Source organism: Gambusia affinis, linkage group LG08 (assembly GCF_019740435.1).
Source record: "Gambusia affinis linkage group LG08, SWU_Gaff_1.0, whole genome shotgun sequence".
NCBI classification, from domain to species: Eukaryota; Metazoa; Chordata; class Actinopteri; order Cyprinodontiformes; family Poeciliidae; genus Gambusia; species Gambusia affinis.
The window spans coordinates 16731481-16754360 of record NC_057875.1 but is presented as its reverse complement, the minus strand read 5'-3'; the positions used below and the strand labels follow the sequence as shown (position 1 = coordinate 16754360).

The 22880-nt window shown below is 40.9% G+C and overlaps 1 protein-coding gene across 1 annotated transcript; it reads right to left on the bottom strand.

The window, feature by feature from the left end:
* Positions 1–255: 255 nt before the first annotated feature.
* Positions 256–22602, bottom strand: tshz3a (teashirt zinc finger homeobox 3a). Its single transcript, XM_044125210.1, has 2 exons — positions 22186–22602; positions 256–4402 (listed from the first exon to the last, which is right to left on the bottom strand). Exons 1-2 carry the CDS (start codon positions 22223–22225, stop codon positions 1104–1106), a joined length of 3339 nt encoding a protein of 1112 aa, XP_043981145.1. The 5' UTR covers positions 22226–22602; the 3' UTR covers positions 256–1103.
* Positions 22603–22880: the final 278 nt, after the last annotated feature.

Below are 22880 nucleotides of genomic sequence, written 5' to 3'. Positions count from 1 at the left end.
TAAAAATGCTGAATTATGTATTTCTCTTTCATAATTATGCTCTATCTGAATTTCTCTATCACATCCCAATAAAACAAATTGAAGTTTATGGCTGTAACATGAAATAAATGTGGATAATCTTTATTCTTTTGATAGGCACTGCAATGCCTGATATTTTTGTAACTAGATTGCAACTGTTAATAATTGCACTGCTCTAAACCTGAATTGTTAATTAAAAGTAGTATACAATTCAACCTGGTTAATAAGCATGAAACAATTTTTTTTTTCAGCAGTTAATTCAGTTTAATAATAGAAGCACAAGGCATCAACATATCTGTATTGTGTCTTTTTATATCAAATAACATTTATAAAACTATTGTGCAAAACAGTGTCCTTTTAATCTTCAAAGGCTCTGCACCAGTGGATAGTCATAGTCCTCTTAAATTAGGAAATATAACAAGTATGCATAATTTAAACAGCAAATTGTAAGCTTACACAATATATGTACATTTTTACACAGACCTGGATTTTAAGTGCTCCCTACTCAGCAATAATGAATAAGGCAGATTTTACAATCAGCGAATATAATTGATAACAATAGAAAAGTGATGAACTTCTGCTGTTTGGCAGATCCTTTTAAGGAGCTTTCCCAGGAATTTGGCTGCTTTAAGGTGTTAAAAATGCTTAATCTGAAAGGGAACTTTTAACTTTTGACAAGACAGAACTGTACAAATGTAACAGTAAAACATGCAGTCTACCACCAGATCAAATTCTTACTTCCAAAATACAAAATAAATACATTATGTTTTATAAGTTTCAAGTCAACAGTTTTTCTTTTCTAGTCAAAAGATTTGTTGCATTGTTACACATTTTTGAAGGTGAACGCAGACAGAGGAAGCCATATATCTTTGAGCTACAGTATACTTTGATGTGAAATAAATGTCTTGACATATAAAGAAATGTTTGTAGGCCAAACTAAGGTAAACACATTGTGCTAACCTTTATAAACACTAGTTAATGGTGTCTTCATGTGTTATCCAAAATCTTGGAGATTCTCTTAAAGTTTTTTGTTTTTAGCAGTCTTTTTACATACATTTTCCAGTATGTCTAGTGCTACAAGTATTTTAGTGTTTCTCTAGTTCACAAACATATAGCAGATGGTCCTCTGGAGACTTTCCATGGCTCTTGCTGAGGTGAAGCTTGATGGCGTGCTTAGTGGCGAACTTACGGACACAGAGCTGGCAGCTGAACACAGCTCCATTACTGCTGCAGTCATCGGGAGATTGTGGCAAAAGGAAGGAATCCAGGGGCGCTACTTTCTCAGTGAGACTGTTTGTGTCCCTTCCAGTCTGTTTGGGAGATAGCTTGGCCAGATCCCTCACTCTGAAGCCCAGATGGGCTTCCAGGTGGCCCACATACGCTGTTGGGGTCCGGATCTGAGAGGCACAGTCACTACAAAAGAATATAGGCTGACCAGAGTCAAGGTTCTTGAGGAACTTGGTTCTGCCAGTTCTCCTTAGTTGGTACTTGACATTAGCCAACCAGTGACTGATGGTGGTCATTGAAAGACCTGTGAAGCGAGATATGTGCATTCTTTCCTGTGGGTTGAGATCATTGATTATATACTTCCCTTCTGAAGTCTGTCTCAGGCTGGAGGCAAACTGGGCCTGCAGGAGAAGGAGATGCTGCGGGTTCCAGTTGGAGTGACGACCCTTACGCTTATGGCCATGCAGAGATGCATCGTCCTCATCTTGTGTTGTGCCTACGACCTCGATTTTTTCGGTTGCACGGGACCGTGAAGGAGGCTTTGTTACAGGGTGAGATTGAGTCAGGTTTCTAAGCATATCTGAGATATCTGACAATGCATTCTCATGCAGAGGGCTGCTGGACGTGTAGGGAGACACCACTGATAGCTTCGCAGGGGTAACAAGCGAGATGGGGGAGACAGAGGAGCCAGTAGAAGAGGGTGTTAAGGGGCCTGATACTATAGAACCTCCTTTATCATTTTTGCTTTTAGTGAGGTCAATAGGCTGGTCATCACTGGGCTGGCAAAAACTATTATCGACAACACTTTCTGGTTTTCTGGTCTGTAACGGGGAAGCAGCCACTGCAGCCTTCTCAGTCATGCTCTGGCTGAGCCTGGAAAGCAGGCTAAGGGGATCTTGATTTGGCAAAGAGGGTTTGGCTGCTTTCCCCAAATGAATGTTCATTACGGACTGAAGAGCACTTAGTGGGTTGACAAAGGGCTGTTCGGGAGGAGTGTGACCGGTGATAATGGCGGTGCTGCATCTTAGTGTGGAAGCAAGAGGAGATTTAACTGCTGAGTCCCTCTTGGGTTCTGTTGCTGGGGATGCCCTGTCACTATGGCTCCCCCTGTCACTATTGGCTGGAGTAACTTCTCTCCATTCTCGAGGTGAGTCAGCCTCTCCTCTCTTGTGTGATTCTCCAGCCTCACTGCTACAAGGGGACAGCTGGTTCTCCCTCTTTGGAGACAACTGCTTCACCCTTTGCTCCACCTTTGCTACTTTTTCTGTCACCTTTTTCACTAAATCTTCCATTGCTTGAAAGTTGTTAGTGGGAAAGGGGGAAGAATGACTTAGCGGAGGGGAAATAAGAGGCTGATTTTTAGCATAAGATGACAAAGCCCCATCCCCGCCATTGAACAAGAACTTCATCTGTGAATTCTTTTCTATGTTGCCCTGCTGAAGCTTAAGGGCACTGGGGAACTGGTAGGCTGCGTGTATGCTAGGGTAGCCACCCCAGCTTGGATTCCCGCTCTGTGCCTTATTGATCGCTGAAGTCACAGTGTTTTCCAGTGATTTTAGAATATCAATACCTCCTTTAGGGCTCTCCTTCAGATCATCCTCTGTAAGATAATTATACTTTGAAATGCCATATTTTTCCTCTCCCTCAGTGTCTTCCTCTTTACCAACAGTGGTCATGACTTGCTTTTCATTTATATCAGTCTCTAGTTTGGTGCACTCCTCCTCCACCTCCTCTTTCTTGATCTCTTTCAAAGGAGGGGAGGTGGCTGGAGTTGTGTTGGTTGGAACAGGTGGAGGAGAGAAGGTGGAGGGTGCAAGTGGAACAGACTGGACTTTTTGATCAGTAGGTGTGGTGACTCTCCCAGGACTAGGGGAAGTGGCCTCGGGAACTGCTTTAATTCTCTTACCGACTGAGCTGGACACCCTCAGGTAATGTCCAGTCACCATCATGTGAGTTCTCAGCTCTTGGAGGGTATTATAAGAGCTGCCACACTCCATGCATTTGAGGATCTGAAGTTTATTAGACTCAAACTGCCAAGAATAGCTGGCACCATTCTGGTGGCTGTATCGATGATTAGAATTAGCATAAGGGCTGGAGGATGGTTTCTGTGAGGGTTCACTCTGATCTACTTTGGCTTTGGGGGTTCCTTCTCTCGATCGTGATGAGGTGAGGTCCAAACCCACAAGTCCCCTTTTCTTAGAGGACATGATTTTGGCTGCCACTGGGGCCACTGGCTCCTTCAGAGGCACTTTCTGGTAGTGTTTGGTCTTAATCATATGGACACTGAGATCTTGGAGTGATTCAAAGGAATGGCCACAATACATACATTTCAAAACCTTCTGGGCATCCTCTTTTCCTTCCATCTCCAGCAGGGACCTCTTACGGGGTTTGGACCAGCGCTTTGAACCGCTGCCTGTTTTGTCCTGGTTGTCGTCTCGGTAGTGGCCTGTATCGTTCATGTGAACGGTCAGCTCCACCAAAGTGTCATAAGCTGCACTACAGCCCTTACAGCGAAATTTGCTAGCCCCAGTGAAGATAGAGCCAAACAGCTTTGGATTTTGCCTGTGAAGTTGGACTGTACTAAAGAGGCTTGGCTCAGAAGGAGCAGAGTGACGGCTTTGTGGAGGGTGTTGTTGTAGGGTCTTTGCTACTGCAGACTGATGCCAGTCAAAGCTACTGCTGCTGCAGCTACTGCTGCTGCTAGTGCTGTTGCTGCGGGCTGGCTTCTCTGTTGAAGCCACGGACTGTGTCTGAAGTTGTGTGGAATTCAAGTTCAGTGGTGACCACAAAGGGCTGGTCAGGAAACTTGAGTAGATAGCCTTCATTTGTTCTAATGTGTCCATGCCTATGGGAGGCGTTTTGGCATCGGGATTCAAAGATGCTGGGACCAAGATGGATTCTGCTTTTCTGGATGGACTCTCAAAGTCTGAGAGGCGATCACTGGCTTCACTTGCATGTGACTCACTGTCCATCTCTTGTCCTGAGAGCTCTGTGGCCTCAGCTGATTCCTGGTCACATGCCTGCTCCTTGGCAGTCCCTACACTTTGCTCCACAAATTCCTCTTTCATGGGAAGGTCATCATCCTGTGGTACTGACGGCTGTTCTCCTGCTTCGGCTTCCTCCACAATCTGCTCTGCCAGCTCCTCGGGAGAGTAAGCTGCAAAGAGAATGGAGACAAAGGGAGAAGGAATAAGATGAGTTAAATTGCAAGGAGAGTACATGCTATGTTAGAATAACTGGAGAAAAAAGTTTCCCTGCAATGTGTGCCCGAGGACTCCCAGGGATAAATGAGCCATCTGTGTGGGAGCCTTTAAAGCTGAGCTGAGAAATTACAGTCATCCCATTTCACCTCATCAACCGTTGAGGTGTTATTTTCCTCTAGGCGAGCCTGTATTTATATACTACCCCAGCCACATGGAACTTATGCCTCCCCTCTTTACACTCCTTCTATTGGAGGAAAACAAAAAAAGAAATATCTTGGCAAAAACATAATGCACCATTTTATTTATCTCAGGGCACAACAGCTTGAAATGAAAACTAAATCTGAAATTAATGAAGCCCAATCTCACTGTGGCATTCTCCTCTGGGGTAATAAATGAGTTGGATCAACCTCCATCTGTCAGTTAATATGTCTGACGCCTCTTCATCTGCCTTCTCTCTGATTACACACAAATGCAGACTGACGCCCGCATGAACACAGTCAAAAAGGATTTTTCTAAAAAAAGTTGAAGTGAGAGGGATGTCAAAATTTTGTCGATTAAATTTTGATAGGGTAACTAGACAACCCACTGTGTCAAGTGGACTGAAGTCAAACAGGTTCTTAAAATAACAGGATGAAATTTGAAAAATAATAATAAAAAAAAAATATTTAGATTTTGAGCAAGAAGTTAGTAGGCCTTGTACAAGGTTTGAAAAAGTTCTGATTTCAAAAAGAGTAAGAGTTTCCACCATAGAGTTCATATGGTTTAAAGTTTTTTAATTAGCTGCCATAAGCATTTAGCTCAAAATCACAAAAATAAATTTTTAGAGAACTATCGTTATAACTGTAAGAACACAATATTTTGCAACAGTATGAAAACTTGTCTATTTACTTTTTTCAAACAACAGCAATTAGACCATCTTTGTACGCTTTAGGATTTTAGATAGATCCCATGTTAACAAGAAATGGTAATATTTTCACATAGTTTTATCAAACTGTGAAGATATTATACAAGAGTTGAGAAAAGGGATTGTTGACCTGAAAATAAGCGGCTTGTCACTTTGCATGTCAACGACCAGTGCTCTCATGAGGAGCGATAAGTGTGTGCATGTGTCCGCAAATAAGCGTACCTCATACAAACACGCACAGATTCCTATGTTTCCCGTGGCGACAAGTCTACGCGTCTAACGCCAACTCAGCCACGACTCACCCCTGGCCCCCTCTACCTCATTTCCTGACAGCCTCACTCACAAAACCTCTCAAGTTGGGAAAAAAAACAAATAATCTGAAAATAGTGGATGGCCTGTGGACAGGTCTGAGGCCGTTTGGACAATATTGTAAACTAAGACAAATGCTAGGGGGAAAAAAAAAAGTCCTGGATATGGACTCAGATGGTTTGATCAGCTACACAGTTGATCTTAAACAGGCGCACACACACAAACACAAATACACTATGTGACTAAATCTTTCATGCCCTCCCCTCCACCCCCACACACATTTCCAGTCTAAACAAAAATGTCATAGCTGAAATAACTCTCATTTCCAGTGCTAACAGCCAATCTCAAGGCAGCCATGCGGCTGGCGCTGGTCTGATTTGGACCCCGGGGGCACAGTCAGCAGGCAGCCCTACCATGAGGCCAGCCTAATGGAGACCTGGCAGGTGCGACCCACTCTCCGTCCTCCCGGAGATTTGGTTTGTCACTGGGTATCCATTACCTGCCATTCTCCGCTGATAGGCCCCGACAGCCCTGATCAAAAGATGTCGTCGGGCCCCAGTCCGCTTGGCAGTCAGTGGCATGTCGTTTGTAAAAAGGGCCAAGCAGGGTGTAAATAAAATGACATGATCACTTCCCCGGCCCCTCATGTTCTGGACACAATTATGATAATGCAGACGTGGGGAGAAGGGAAACGAGGGGAGGGGTGGAAGATCGGAGAAGGGGTGAAGAGGTAAACGGCTCATGCTCAGAGAAACATACAAGGGATATATCTCTCTGCAAATAGAGTTCAGCTGCCGCCCTCTTTGCTCTCACTTTACTTTTCCTTCTAATATTTATAAAAACGAAATTGAGGAATGTTGGGTTATTGTGACCTCACAAGCTAGTCACAAATGTCAGCTGGCATTAAACAAAGCTTGGTGTATTGCTAGACATTTGATTTATTTCAACAAAAGATGAAAATAAACTGTTTTTCTTTAGGGATTCTTCTTGACCCAAGAAAAGCGCATTATATGAACCTTCAGTCCCAACTGCAATATTAGTGAGTGCAATAGCACAATCTCAATGGACGACTTGGAATATTTGGTAAAATATTAAACAGAAAATGTCATGCATTCACAATCTGCATATCTGGTCAGTTGGGTGGACTTAAACAACTCTTAATTCCCACACCTGGGAATATTTTTAGACACTAAAGCTCATGTAGTGGAGTAAGGATCTTGTGCAAGATAGATTGTAATCAGCATCATAGCCGTTTTCAGCAAAAATATCACAATCATATACTTTTCTGACATACTTGACCATGACCAGTAACTAGCTAGTCAGAAACTACAGGTCTGTGTAAATGGCATACATAAGCCATATGGTCATTTTGTTACTCAGTGAAGAGCTCACAAATTGATCTATTTTCAGTCTCAGTGAGATTGTTAAAACCAACAAGTTTTAAGAAGAGGAAGCACTAAGATGTTAGAAACTATTTTGAACAAGAATCATTTTTTTCTACAAAATGCATGTAGCCCACTGTCATGTGAGGAACAAGAGAGAGAGAAAAAACTAGACCAGATTACAGGTTATCTGAGCAGAGTTCAGCAAAGTTGGTCTGCATTGTCTTTTTAAGCTTTCAATCTTTGTATACTTTGAAACACGATGGATTTGAATAATGTGACAGTCTTCTTGAAACCTCAGTGTTAGAGCAAGAGTCTATCGTTTTGAGGGAATACACTCTGAAACTGCTGCTTTGCTAAAGGTAACATTGCCAATTACTGAACACAGTTTAAAATGTGTTTTTGTTTTAAAATAATAGAATTGTGTTTTAGCACCAGACAGAGCATTATTCAAACCCCAGACTGAAAATAAGCGTAATTGTGATGAGTGCATTTCTGAATTTCATTATCATATTCCACGTGAAACCTTGTAGGCACATTCTGAAACCACTTTAACTTCAATTTTTGTGTGGATATTGTTTTAGATTTAAAGACAATAGGGTTATTGAAGAACAGGCAGCATTGAAGGTAGGGAGAGAGAGAAGTCCAAAAAGACCAGCAATAAAAACCTTTAGAGTCAAACCATGCTCCCAGGCAATTTAAAATGCAAAACAAAAACCATTATGTCTGAGCACTATCTGTTAATTTAATCCCCAATGACTGATAATCCATCACACAGGGCGACAACCACATCCAATTATTCTCCCTGCCTTGACTGACAACAGAGGTGATTTATCAAGCTAATAAAAGGTGATGGGAATATAGAGGCTCTCTTAGAATAAATTATGAATATTTTGAATACAACAATACTCTTGGTTGCAGCCATAAGTGATATCTAAGCATATGTGGCAAGCCGTTTTCAGAATCTTCCTGGTGGTTGTTTAAATGTGTGGGTGTGAGAAAGAGAAAAAGAAAGCAAGAATGTGTGGCGGGTTCTTGTAATGATAAACTGAGCTGATGCCATGGTGGTGGGGGATTGGGGTGGGGTAGTGGTGGCAAGAATCATTAGGTTCACTGAATGATTCCTTTGGGGTGGGGTTGGGTAAGAATGGTAGGAGGTGCACTTTCATACAATCAACATCTCCGTTGCTGCTCACAGAAAGAAAAGGCAACAACAAATTCACGCGAAACACAAAAGCTGCGGAATATGGAAGTCTCGTGTTCAGAGGCACACGGTTCAACCTCAAATACATGCCAAGTAATTATAAACAAAGTTAGTCAGTTATATCACTCCCACTTCCATACACATTCACACACAAACTCACGCGAACATGCACGTAGATGCAAGTGATGAGGAAAGACAGTGACATCTTGGCATGCAGGAAGCATTCCTGTGGAGTATCATTTTCATAAACATAAGGGCCGCAGACGAGGAGGGAGAGATCATCTGATAGAAATACTGCAGTGCTGCTCTGACGACTAGGAACAACAGAGAGGGCAGGGGGTGGGGGTGATTAGGCAGGAAGGTGCTGTGCTGTCCCTGACATGGAGGTTTTCAGTGTCTGTCTCCTTCTCTCTGTCATATTGGGATTTCTCTTCTAGGGTTGCTGGGAGTCTTAAACTCCGCCGTTGCTGTATCTTAACCCAGTCCTTGTGTGATTAAAGAAAATCCCACATGACATCTTGGAAAAGAAATCTGCACACTTGTGATGTATCTCATCATCGTAGAAGAAAAAAGCCCCCATCCAAAACACACATTTTCAAACTTTTAACTTTCCAAAACAAACTAATAATATATACCACACCATCACTAAATACTCTTTTTCCTTTATTTTTTGAAAATCGTCTTGATGACCAAGAGGAATGTTCCACAGCTGGGGAAACAGTCTGGGGAGGCAGATCACACCCAACAGAAGCAGGGTAAACAGGATGTGTCATTAGAAACTGTACCTGCATCTGACCCTCCTAGCTAAATGATTGCTTGGTCAAAAACACAACCTTGCCAGAGGCAACATAAACAACAGAAAGGGTTGTCCTTTGTGTGAAAGATACAATCTTTCATTTTTACTGCTTTTTCTCCCTACGAAAGGTTTGGCTGGTTTGAGCAACACATTTATAAAAAAAAGTGCTTAAAATAGCTTTACTACATATAAAAGCAGGACTTGTTATGAATATACAGATGTTTTTTTTAAAAACCATGAAATAATATTTTCAATTAAAATACTCATGAGGTACATAGAGAAATCAGCTAAGTGCAGAACCTGTTGGTTTAAAATTTAACCTGACCTGACGATGACAACTCAAAAAAGTGATACTTTCTCAATCAGTGAACGCACCACATGAAAGATGTACCATCTCACAATAACAACACTTTTCAATGTGTGTGTGTGCTATTATTGTGAAAAAAATGGCTCACGCATTGCAATCTGTTGTTATCAAGAAGAAGATTAAAACTTAAGTCAAAGAAAGCATTAAAGTGCAAGAAGCAATTGAAAAGGAAACTACATTCTGATTAATTTAATTCAGGCAGTGAGAGAGCAAGAGGGAACAAGATTTTTAGCAGATAACAGGATAACAAGAAGGCTGAATGCAATACAAAACAGCTGTTCTGTTTTATTTTCAGTGCTTATGAAACCTGCTGCGAACACATTTATGAAGATATACACATGCAGACTACTGTTTTAGTCATGCTAGCTGCACTATTGCTATACCTAAAGATGTCAAAAATGTCAATTCCATCATCCCTTGAGTTATGTCTGAAAAAAATGTGTGAACTTTTTTAAGACATAAAAAAGTATTAAAAACTTTTTTAAAGACTTTTTTTATGTCTTAAAAAAAGACATAAAATGCTTTTAAAAAAAGCTGAGCTATTAGCTTTTAGAAAAGCTAAAAGCTAATGAGAAACTAAGTAATGCTTCTCATTCCTTAGAGAAGCATTACTCTGCTTCTCTAAGTAATGACCAATAAAAAATGTAGAATAAAAATATTTTGCAGAAACCTTAGTTTCTAATAGGAATTGGAATTGGCTGAAATTAGTATTCCTGGGTTAAACTTTAGAAACATTGGCGATCAGAAATTAGTCTTAGAAAGTACAAAAATACTATTTTTATAAACATAGAGCAAAATATAGAGGTAATGTGAGTCGGTTGTATAAGTGTATGTTTTTGGGGTCTTCACAGAAAATTGGAAGTAGTCCCACTAGGTGTTCTCTTTGAGCTTACAATAGGAGAACAGCAGCAACAATAAAAAAAAAAAAACTAGCAAGAAAACATAACACGTCTTCTGGATAATGTGAAGTTATTTTAAAGGGGTTATGGTTTATTATTGCTTGGCATCAAAAGAAAAGAAGAAATCAGCTTCTTTTGGGATATTTTTTGTTGATCAGTATTCTCAAAAGACTAACTCTGAAAGAAGTACCATAACTAAAACTATCACAGCATGACATATCTGTCTTGACATGCGTACAATATTTCAGCTGGACGTTGAATGCCTTGAACCAACACCAGTCCTCTGTGGGGGGCCCTTACTGACAGGAAATAGCTCAGGAACATTACAGGACAGGAAGCCACCTCAGTCTAAATCAAATGAAAAACAAAAAGAAAAAAAAGAAATCTGCTTTGTAGTTTCTCTCAAGTTTCTTGGCTGTCTAAAACTCTTTAAATAGATTAGAAAAATTTAGTCTAAAACAACCCCATTCTGTCAAAACAGGAGCAGATCAGTAACATACCTAAAATGCCTTTCCCTTGTACACATGTGTCAAGGTACCACACTCAATCAAACTTAGGTCTCTCCTTCTTTTCCCTTTGATCCCTTCAAGCTGGCTTTAAGTACCATGAGAAAAACTGTAACAGGTGATATGTGGCCACTTTAAAAATTAATATGTTCTGACATAAGTCACTTTTTTAGAGATGACCAGGAGAATGGTGCCCCTCTCCTTTTATAGGTTCTCAGCTCATAACTCAGCGACAATATTCAGCTTATACATGCAGTGTTGTTCCAGGCAATCATGGACGTCTTTGTCAGGTTTTATTTGTGTGCATTCCCTACCCCCTGATGGCACTGTGAATACATTGTGTCCGCCAATTGTAGTGCAGGATGTGTGATATGGGAGATGGGAAAAACAGAGAGATCATTCTGGCCCCAGGCGAAGCTTAGGGCTGAACCTTGTCAGTGCGCATAGTGAGAAGAGAGAGAGAGTGAACAAGCGAATGGATTCAACCCTCAGCTGGTTGTTGTGTTATGGCTGGACCTCAAAGCTGCCAGCTGCACACACAGACCCCCACGACCTGAAAATTTATCCAGTTTATCTGACAGGAGACAAGTCACGAACACATAGAGGCCTCCTGGTACTTACTCCAACACAGAGGAGAAGGAGGTCACAGAACGCATCAGGCCTCAGTTTGAAGCAGCCACAATAAGTGATAAAATATAATGGAAACAAACACAAAATCTGCACAACCTTCGTCCACAGGTGCACAAACAAGGCCATTAATATAGCGACTAAAAGAGAAGGCAACGTTTCAGTCACATATTGCTGTGATACTCTATCTTTGACAAAAATGTGTTCCGTCTTTCCACCTCTCTTTGTGCACTTTTCTCAAGCATTTCTAGGTCAAAGCTCTGTGAGGTTTCAAACCAGTATGCATTTTTATTTAATTTTATAATGTAGCTTATTGAAAATAATAAGAACTGATAAAATCTGATCTGATAAAAACAGAGAGACTTAATACTACTTCATAAAAATATATAAAGAAAGAGAATTAGATAGACCTTAGCCATATCTTTTCAAATACAGGGTAGAAATTTTACTAACTATTTTAAAACATCTGCAATCACTGGATAACAGTTCATTCCAAGTTTGATCAGTTTATATATTCCACTATTCACACCTGACCCACTCTAAGGTGAGGTGGTCCAAATGCCAAAAAGACACTGAACATGTTCTTTTTGTGTTTTCACAAAAACAATAGGCTTCAAAAATCACAAATTATGTTTTAAAAAAATCTCTCTTAAATGTGAAAAAAATCCACTCTTATATAAATAAATTGTTGGATTACATACATTGTTTAAATGCGCGCCTCAGGGACGATAAATGTTTCAATAATTGCCCAAGAAAATAAGCAGCCCAAGTACACCAACATTTCTAGCTGCGATGTGTAAAATTAGCAGAAAATTAAGGAGGAGACTCCTAAGTAAGAGTATACCAGGTAAGCTTGGATAAGTAAAACAGGATCTGAATGAATTTTTGGGATTTTTATTTATTGCGAGTACCAGATTTCTGCCTCGGGGAAATGATTCAGAGTTCAACCTGAAGCTGGAAGCGGACATTAATATCAAAACCCTAACAAACTTTAAAGCATTAATGTAAACACCTTGAAAATGAAAGCTGGCATACTTGAATGTTTTCTTGTAGCTCAAATTACACTGCAAGACTGCATGCAATTAAAAGGCTGTGGGAAAAGTAAAGCCTATGGGTTTGCTCTATCAGCAGTTGTGATGATTAGCTTGTTTTGCCACCAACAGTGTTTTATCGTTTAAACTAGGTTTGTTTAAAACCGGCCTGAACTCCTCCTGCCTGTGCTCTAAGCTGAGAGCAGGAAGTTGTAAAACTGTCTGAAGCAAAACTGTTACAACAGGACACACAGGAATTGGACTCACATTACCGTTGTTCTGATATGGAGTCAGAAGAAACGCACAAAGAAAATATCTATGGCTACAGTTTAAACTAACAAGAAAAAAAATATTCTTTTTCCATCCTGCCAGACATCCAATTTAAAGAACTACAACTATAAGTCAGTTGTAGTTCATTGTGTAAAGCGTCTAAGATATTGTCAAACTTTAGTTACTTGTACAATAAAATAATCTCAGTTAAATGTTCAAGAAAAACTAAACAAATTCCAAAAACAACAGATTTCTAAACACATCAAAATTAAGAAAAAAAAAAAAAAAAAAATCCAGGCTTTAGAACTGGATATGAAATCATGGTCTATAGTCTATAGTTTAAGAGTTTCTGCAAGTGTCCAAATCCAAAAAGGTTTTGAGGGGAGTTAAGCTTTACAGCTGACCGGCTTCTTCTGCTAAAAACACTGGAAGTTAAATGAGCGCTACGTTCAAAGCTGAATGTTGGGCCAACAAAAGGTCGGGAGAGGAGAGAATAAACTTGGGTTGAGGAGCAGGACAACTAAATCCCTCCTACAACACACAGCTGCTGCCATGATCGCCTAGCAACGAGGAGGTGATGGACGCAAGCTGAAGATGGATGGTCACCATAAATCACTGTAGTGTGTGGGAGGAGGACAACGTAGAAGGCAGAGAGAAGGGAACAAGGAGAGGACAAAAAGCAAAACATTCTTTTCCTTCACTTTTCTTTCAGAACAGCAGAGCTAACCTTGCCTTGACCTTTTAACTGTATTTTCAATCAAATATCTTTCTGAATCAGATGGTTCTTGGGATTTTTCTGGAAAAACTGCATGGAAACGTACAGATAATTATGTATGTCACCTCCACTGGGTCTTTATAAACATGTACACCTGCAAAAATACCCTTTACCTTTCCATTAGACACAACGATGGATCATGTGCCAATTATCAAGGTATCCCAAGATTTAAAAAAAAGTTTCATAAACATTCATTTTATTGAGATGCTAAAGTGAAGATAGATTTTTTTGTCGTTATACAGAGTATAGAGTATTGCTGAGAAATGTACCACCACCCTTGACCTATTGATGTGCACTGTTTTAATAGTCCAATATAATTTATTTTGAATCAGCTTAGTAACTTTAAGTTCTTTTAAGTTTTAGACTAATTTCAGTCTAAAACCAAAGTTTATCAATCGACTACAGATATCTGGGTTAAGGAACGATAAAAGGTCTAAAAGTGATTTTGAACATGTTTATTAAAAGTGTAAACATACACCTGTTTTAACCAAGAATGATGAGCATTATAAAAGAATTGAGTTGGGCTCAAACTCTAGGCCTCTGAGTTACTAACATCTGTACTCATAGCCCTAGACCAGTATACTTTATGGGGCACAAATTATAGATTGAACTTGAATTTTCTTTTCGTTTTGAGCAGTCTGGTATTTTTTTTTTTTTATTTATTTATTTTTTTTCATATTCCTTCATCATAATTCAAAAATCTTGATTCAGTTCTGGGTTCTGCTTACTGGGTTTCTTCTAGACCAAATAAAAAGGTCTACACCAGTCAATCTTAATGTTAACTCTTGTCTAAATGAGGTCTTTTTTGTAGCCTCAAAATTGAAAGAAGGTCTAGTCCTCGGTGTGACTGAAATAATCAATTGTTTAACAACAGTAGAAATGATTGTTGTTCATCAAAACACGAGAATCCAATACCAGCCAATGCCAGATTTGACCAACTTTTAAAAGATGATGATAATGACCGTCTATCTTTCATAAAGCAACCCCTCAGGCAAAGCAATCTGGGTAGTGTAGTTGCGGGATAAACATCCCTGGGCTATCTGATTATGGCTTACTGCTGCGGCAGTGGTGTCTAGTAACACTCAGAGAGCGCTCAGCCATCCATCACACAGTGAGTGTCTGTCTCAGGCTTTCCACCCTGCTTCTTCTCGTCCTGGCTCTCCAGTTACAGCCATACACGGCCGGCCTAAATAATATTCTTCATGATAAATGGCGCTATAAGCCTGGTATCCATCATTAATCTGATTTTTAAAGAAGCATCCATCTTGGAGAGAGCCTGTTAGGGCCACGGGAGAGCAGAGCAGCCCGGGTTCATTTAAAGGCCAGGCTGCTGCATGAGTGATACCTGTCAGCCCTGTTCATCAGGGAGCAGTGCACACACATTAAACATTGACGCCATATGGCCTCATGTGCACACCCGCCCACACACACGCGCACACGCCCACGCATATCTGCGGTACTTCTCTATGTGTGTGTCTTTGGTACATATATTATGAGTAAACAACACTTTCACATTTGTCGGACTCGTACACCGACAAAACATATTTCTCCCCTTTATTGAGACATCTTGCGACGTGTCATGGAAGAACATTCTGTCACTCATCAAGACGCAGCTCAGTGTAACTCAATCCTTCCTGTCATCTGAAAAAAATCTCCCCCTCCCAAACACTCCTCCTCAAGGGTTCCAGGAGAACTCACTCTTTCCTGGAAAATCACTCACGCGCATACAAACAAAAGTTTATCTCTCACTTTCCCAACTCTACACCTCACTCTCCGTTCCTTAACTTTTAGGGCTGTTTTTTTTTTCTTTGGTTTCTTTCAGTCCAATCCCTGTCTTGTTTTTCCTCTCTTTCCTCTTTCTTTCTCTTCCTCTTTGCCCCCTATCCACATCCATTCTGTGTGTATCTGGTAAAGCCTGTTTGATAAATGACACACGTCACCGTGTCAGAAGCAAAGGGTGGGTCAGTGATAAATGACTCTGTTGAAAAGGAAATCGGCTCTCTGGCATGGCCGGCCTATTCTCCTCGTGGATTGGGTTTCAGGACCCCTAAAGAACGGAGCAGCTCAGGTTCCCCGAAAAAAAGAGCACACATCCCACCAGGCTCTGACGCTCTCTCACTTCTTAGAGGAATAAGGTGGGTGGGTGGGGCTGTGGGGATCCAGCCTGTCCCAATTGTCGCCACAGTGCAGCTGCATCCATCACAAGAGCGGTGGGACTATTTTTACAAAGCCTCCGAGTCGGTGCCAAGACAGCAGTCTCTGCTGAAAACCTCAGCTGAAAGCACACTGAAAGCTGAAAGGGAAGAGCGACTGGCTAACAGTTTTCTATTTGTGACACTACTACACCACTTACACTCCTCTCTGAGAGCCCAACCCTACGGCTTGACATCTGCCAAGTGTGTGTTAAAAAGGAGAGAAGGCCCATTTTACCACCCCCACTCCCCCACCATCAACCCCACCGCCACTGCCTCCTCCTCCTCTTCCCCCCCCTCGTGCCCTTCTTCTTTTTTTCTGCTAAAGTCTCTCTTTCAGTCACTTGCTGGCAGGGTGGCACTGTTATCATTACACAGGCAGGATTTATGGAGTAGAGGCCCGCAGTTAAAAACAAAAAAAGGCGTCTGTCAATACCTGTGGGAAACACTTCGTCAGCCATCCTCCTCCTTTCACTGGTGCTCACAGCCTCATTAGGTATGCACTTATCAGACACATAGATCACAGACGTGACTTAACTTCAGCGGAATCCGGCTGCAGAACCTTTCATTAGCAACAAGGCCTGCAAGGCCAAACCATTTGCCTCGCTCTAACACCTGCAAACAAGCAGAGGCAAATTGTTGTTGGAGTTCTTAGACGATACTGGTGGACATGTCAACCAGCAATTATGTCCAAACTGCAGCTCCCCTGCTGCTTCCGAAAGGACATGCTTTTCAAACATAAACAGAAAGGCAGGAACATATGAAAGAAGAATAACTATTTTCACCTGCGTTATGACCCAAACACAACATGTGCGCAGGCATCTATAACACGGGTTGTAAAGGTTTGCATCGTGACGAGTGCCAGATATGTAAGAGCCGGTTATCTAACATAAGGAAGTTTTGGAAAGTTTCTGTTTCCAGAAAAAAAAGCAGAAATAGAGTAACGCAGGGTTGCCTCACCCCCCACCTATTACTCAGCTGGCTGATAGAAGGTTCTTGCTCTGATAGAAGGCGAATTTAGCTGTGCATAAGCATGTTCCAGTTTTGAAATAAAAAAAAAAACACAAAGTCATGATGTGAAACTAACTATAGGAATGCCAGATATCACTCTTTAAGTAGTCAGCACTGTTTTAACTTTCAACTTGAAAGATATGAGTGGTATGTCTGTTAAGGTACATGCTCGTCCAATTAACAGGATGATATCAGCTTGGGTTTATTCTATGAAGAACCTGAAAAGCAAAATTTTCTGAAAAAAAAAAACCATACAAACACTTGAACTATAGTAACTTTAGTGGTGATTATTTTATGTCTTTGTTGAAGTCTATGAATTAAAATATTTTTTCCAAATTACATTATTGTATAATTTTAAATAATTAATGCTACATTATTGTAACCACTGTAGGAATATAACTGCTTCTGAATGAATGGAACAATAACAAAACACTTATAAACCACAAAATACAATTTTATGTTTTAGGTTTTTTTTTTTTTATATTTTCTAGGTTCTAGTTGCCTTTATTGTACACTAAATGCAGCAAACGACCCAGAAGCAGGACACGTGGTGTGTGCACTCAACCAACTGAGCCATCCATTGCTCTACTTTACATGTAAAGGTAAATGTAGGTTAGTGTATCATTTAGAGTTATCGTGAAAATGAATGACATTAATACATTTACTAAAAATAAATTAATAGTGTTTGCGACTCCTACTTTTGCTCCTTGAGAAAAAATAAACTGTTGGCTACATGAGTTACCGTAAATGTTAATAGACTTGAAAACATGACTGAATGCTGGCTCCATCGGTTGCATACTTGGTTTGCAGCAAGAAGATGCTGGATTTTGCCTAGGGCCTTTCTGCATGCAACTGGTTGACGGTTCACTGGAACAACATGAGTTCTCCACGCATATGTGTGGGTTCACTGTATTCTGTCTTCCTCTCAGTCCAAACGTGTCTGTTAGGTTAATTTACAGTCAATCTACCATAAATTGACCTTAGGTGTGACTGTATTTGTGCATGGTCGTTGGGTTCTGTGTTGCCCTGTGACAGACTGGCGACTTGCCCAAGGTATACCTCTTGCCCAATGACAACTACAGATAGACACCATCCTCTGTGACACAACCTGGACGAGCTGGTATAGAAAATGGATGGATGGATAATTGAACACAATTATTGTGGGTAGCTAAGTGACGCTGTTATACTACTTGTAGTAACAGATGTACTAAAGTGACACATTTTATAGTAGGTAGGTCTTGGTTTTAGAGCAGTACCTGCATTTGTGAGGCTCTGATCATGTAAAGTGATATTACTTTAATAGTTGTTGCATAAAACACAACAATGTCTCATGATAAAATTTTAATACTTCATATCACATCCCTTCCATAAAATTGTAGTATTCTTACCTAGGATTATAAAATTGTAAGGATCTCATAAGTGCCCATGCCTGGTGTTAACACTGCATATCAGGCTGTCACAATCTAACCGGGCATGTGCTGTTCTTATGTTGCACTAGTGATGCGCTAAGACAAACAGATGGAGTGACAGAAAACTTAAAGCCCACAAGTTTCACAGGATTAAGGCCAGACTCCACCAGATACACTACAGTCATGACGCCTTTCATGGATAAAATCAAATCACACACACGCCCACGCACACGTCCACAGACCCCACAAATTGAGTATAAGTGCCAATTTAGATGCACACTCACATCTACAGCTATAAAGGACGGGTGGCAATCTGCCCGCTGCATCCCTGACCATGAAGATAAAGGAAACTGTTGTGGGATGTTAACAATTTTCTAAATCACAGAAACAAAGTATTTGAAGCTTCTGATAAAAAAAATAAGGGGGTCATAATACAGCGCTATTTGTAAACAAACCTAATTAAGACAGTGTGTAAAGAACATTAGCAAATTGTCTGGCAGCTTCCACTTAAATTCAAAGTGAGTTGCAGAAAAGTGTTTCAGCATAACATATATATTTTTTCTGCATGGTAGGTTTTTATCACAACCAAGCCTCACACTAAACATTTGCATAAATAAACCATTTTTATAGTTGTAAGTATGAACGGATTAAAAGTTTGCAAGATTTTAAAAAGTTATGACATCATAACCTATCCACTATCCACTATCGTACTGCAGCTATTGTGTAACGTCATTTTAATGTCATGTCAGAGAAATTGGCTGCAGTTTTCTCTGACTATCTGAAGCATAAAGTAAAGCATTGTTGTGCCTCTTCACCTGTTACTGGGCACTGGCAGTCAGCTGGCTGGAAAAACAGTCCGACACTTTTCCCTCACCTTCAAAAATGATTGATTTGTTGCCCAAAAATATTCACAGGAAAAAAACAACAAAACAAAACAAATTTTAAAAAAAAAACATCACTCATAAGGCACTGTGTAAAAACCACAACAGACACCATACAACTGACCGGACTAATTAAGCAACAAATGTTAACGTGCCACACTTGTGCTATGAATGAATGCTATAAATTCAGACAGTATTTTCTTATGTATCTTATGTTCATATATATATATATATATATATATATATATATATATATATAGGTTTTATTAAACTAAATCGTCCAAGAGGAAGAGAAGCTTTATAATTTTTAACTATATACATTATATACACTATATACATGCTTGTGTCAAATAAGGACTTTGTTGTTTTCAGTATGTGTTCATACGACAAATTGCATTAACCTATATTGGCAGATTCCTATATATAAATCTATATAAGAAAACTGCAGATGAGTTCCAATTGGATTGAATGATTTACATTTAGATATTGTATTTTAGCAAGCATTGCACTCTTCCATCTGTCACAACATACCCCATCGATTGGTTAAGGTTTAACTTTAAACAGTGGCTCCTTTCAGTGATGTAAAACAATATGAAACACATGCTAAAATAAATTAAGTCCTCATTTGTTGCAAGGACATTAAATGTGTTAAAAATAAAAATTTTAACTAAAACGTTTTAGTTCACATCCCATTCTTCCCTACCTCTCGGACGCTTTAGTTGAATATCCAAGTCTTTTCCTACTTGTCGTAAAGCTGCTGCTGGCTTCCTGTTAAGTCAACAGAGTATGCTTTAGCTGATTCAATGGCTTCAGGCCCTGAACTCGAGGTAAAGCTAATCGCCCGCCACAAAGGAAGGCGTTCTGCGTCTCTACAGTCGGGAAAACTCTCACTCTCCCATGTTTTCTCGGCTGTTTACGTGGCCAGCCGCCCTCGGTTGTTAAGAGCACTCAGACCTGACCCAGGTACGCAGGCCCATTTGTCACCTGCAGCAGAAAATTGAGTTACAGCACAACCAAAGGCGAGCAGCTCTGTGTAATATCAAGTTGATTACATCAAAGTGGTGGCAAACCTCATTGGGCCGGGCACCCCGAGCTTGTCATCTCCAATCACAGGGCCTGTCAGGACTCCATCAGCCTCACGGCTAATTGGACCAACGCTAATGAAGCAGGCAAAACAAGTTTTCTACTGTGGAGGGAGAAGCCCTCTCAGACAGGAAAGAGAAAGAGGGAGACGCTGTGTGTTGGCGTGCGTGCGTGTGGGTGTGTGTATGCGTGTGTTTGAGAGACAATGAGCGAGCAAAGCTGAATGTGTGTGTATGTGTTGTTGGGGCGTGTGTAGATTTTTCATGCAAGTCTCAAGGTTGCAGTGGGCTGACTCTCCCCCTAAGTCCCTAATCAAGGCCCATCATCTGTCATCCTTTTCTTTGCTCTCTCTATCACCATGCTCTGTGCTGCAATCAATTCATCATCACCCTTTGTGTGCCACTGAACAGTTGACAACTTTATAACTTGCAGCTGCACGGACTGACTGACAGGGGTGGAAGGGGAGCATGAAAAAATGAAGAAATGAATAGATGAATGAATGAACAAAGAAGCGTGGTTGCAGGGAGAAAAAGTTGTTTTCTAAAAACACAAAACGATCTATATTACAGCCTTTTATTCTCTTTCGTCAACAGAGAAACAGCAGTGCGGAGGGGAGGAGAGAGTGGAGAGCAGAGGAGGACATGAAGAAGAAGAAGAAAGAAAAAAAAACATCCTTCTCACTGATCTGAAATCAGAAAGCTTTCAGTCATTCTTTATGTGCTCCCCGCGGCCACTCTGAGCCAGTGAGCATGTACATTAGGGCTGGGGCATTTTGATGAAATAAAAGCCCAGGCCAGCTTATGGCTAAACAGAATGGGAGCACTCACTCAGCCTGTCTCTGATTGACCATTAAAGCCATTGATGAATGGGCCTGTCAGGGGAGAGACAATTAAATCAAACATGAAACAAAGCCGTTGTGACGGCCCAGTCTGACAGAGCAAACCCATTCCTCCCCTCCATTACATAGCACACGGCTCCTTTTACAACCCCTAACCCACTCCTCCCGCCTCCTCTACCCACTGTATGCCTGTTACTGTGAGTGTTCAAAGTGAACAAGTGAGTGTGATGTGCTCTTTTTTTTTTTTTTTTTTTGAAGCGTGTGTATGATTTCTTATTGTGAAACCACTTTGCCCCCTCCCATTCTTCCACTTTTCATGAGTCACTTCATCATCATTGATACAAACTGAGCATGCTTGTATTTGTTACATTGTTAGAACCTTCGCTGCTATAATACCTTCTCGAGATAAGTTACCACGAAGCCGTAAATATTCAGCGGCTCATCCTTTTTAGAGTCAAAGTGTGGATTGTGTTTAGGGATGGTGCTAAGATTAGGTACAAATGAGGTTACTAAAATGACAGGAATTCAATAGAAAGTTCCAATAAGGACAAAAATACAAACTAGTGAGCGTGCGTGTCACAGTGAGTAAGTAAAAAGTACACAGGCCCTTTCAAAGTGGTCTAAACGTGACGTCAGGGGCCCGCAGCACATGGTTGGAAGTGATTTTCTGATGCAAATCGGGAAGGATCAGATCAAAGCCGCATGACAGCCAATCAATCAACCGTCAAATCAGACATGGCAACTGTCGATTGTGGCTCCTTCCAGCCCACGAAACTCCCATTGTCCGCACGCAGATTGTTTATCTTTTCCCAAAATGAGGGAGGAAAAAAAAAAACAAAAAACCTTTGAGGTACATTTTCCTCACCGCATGAAAGAAGTTATGCACTTCCACCAAAATGCGCACGAAGCTCCATGCTCCGCTTTATGACACGCCTCAGACGATCACCATCAAACATAACGCTCTTACTGAATATAAATGAATAGTTTGAGTTGTAAATAGGAGGCGAAACTTTCCGGCAGCATATGTATCCGAGTTGCAGCACAGAAACGCATAACGCTATGCTTAAAACTGTTTATCCGCTTTGAGAAAAAGGTAGGTGACAGCCTTTATGAGCTTTCACAACAGTGGCCAAAAGTGCCAGGGCGCATCGTCAGACAGAGCAAAAGCCATAAAGTGGAAACGGAAATGCAGTGACTGGAACAAACATCGTAAACCTGGTGTTAGGCGCTTTTATATAGTTGGATCCACATACCTGCTGCGCGCTTCGGCGCTTCTTGTTTCCTCCGTGGCATTTTTTGGGTGGCGATTTCCTCCAGAAGTCTTCTTTTCCTGCTCTTTTGCTTATTCTTTCATACAGCTACCTCCTCGCCGTATCCGGGAAGATCCACCTCTAATCAGAAAAAGATTTACGCCTTCGTGTTGTAGACTGCACAACATCGGAGAGTCCGACAGGAAGGGAAACTAAAAATCATCGCAGCCAGAAGGAAGGGAATGTAAAACGAGGGGAATAAATAAACCTGGAAGCGGATCATAGGTGTTTGGTTGTTTGTTGTTGTTGTTGTTGTTGTGATCATTCGGAGCGAACGCGATCAGAATGTCAGCGGTGATAGCCAGCGTCCACCTCGGCTGCCTGGTCTGGCCACAGACAAAGTTGAGGGATAAGAGAGATGATCGCGTCACTCACAGCGGGAGAATGGGCAAACCCACCGCTCCGTTAACTCTTTACTTCTCAGAGAGGGGCGGACACCTCACACAGGCGTCCACCTACCTCTGACTTCATGCGATCAGCAGCTCAAACTGTTAGGCACACAGCAAAAGGAGTGCTGCAAAAACACAAACTATCTTGATCATTTTATGTTCCGCATGGACTCAGTAAAATGCAGTTACAGGTCACATGTGTTAGGTTATTTTTAACTGGCATGCGGGAAGATTCTGCAGATTTTAAAA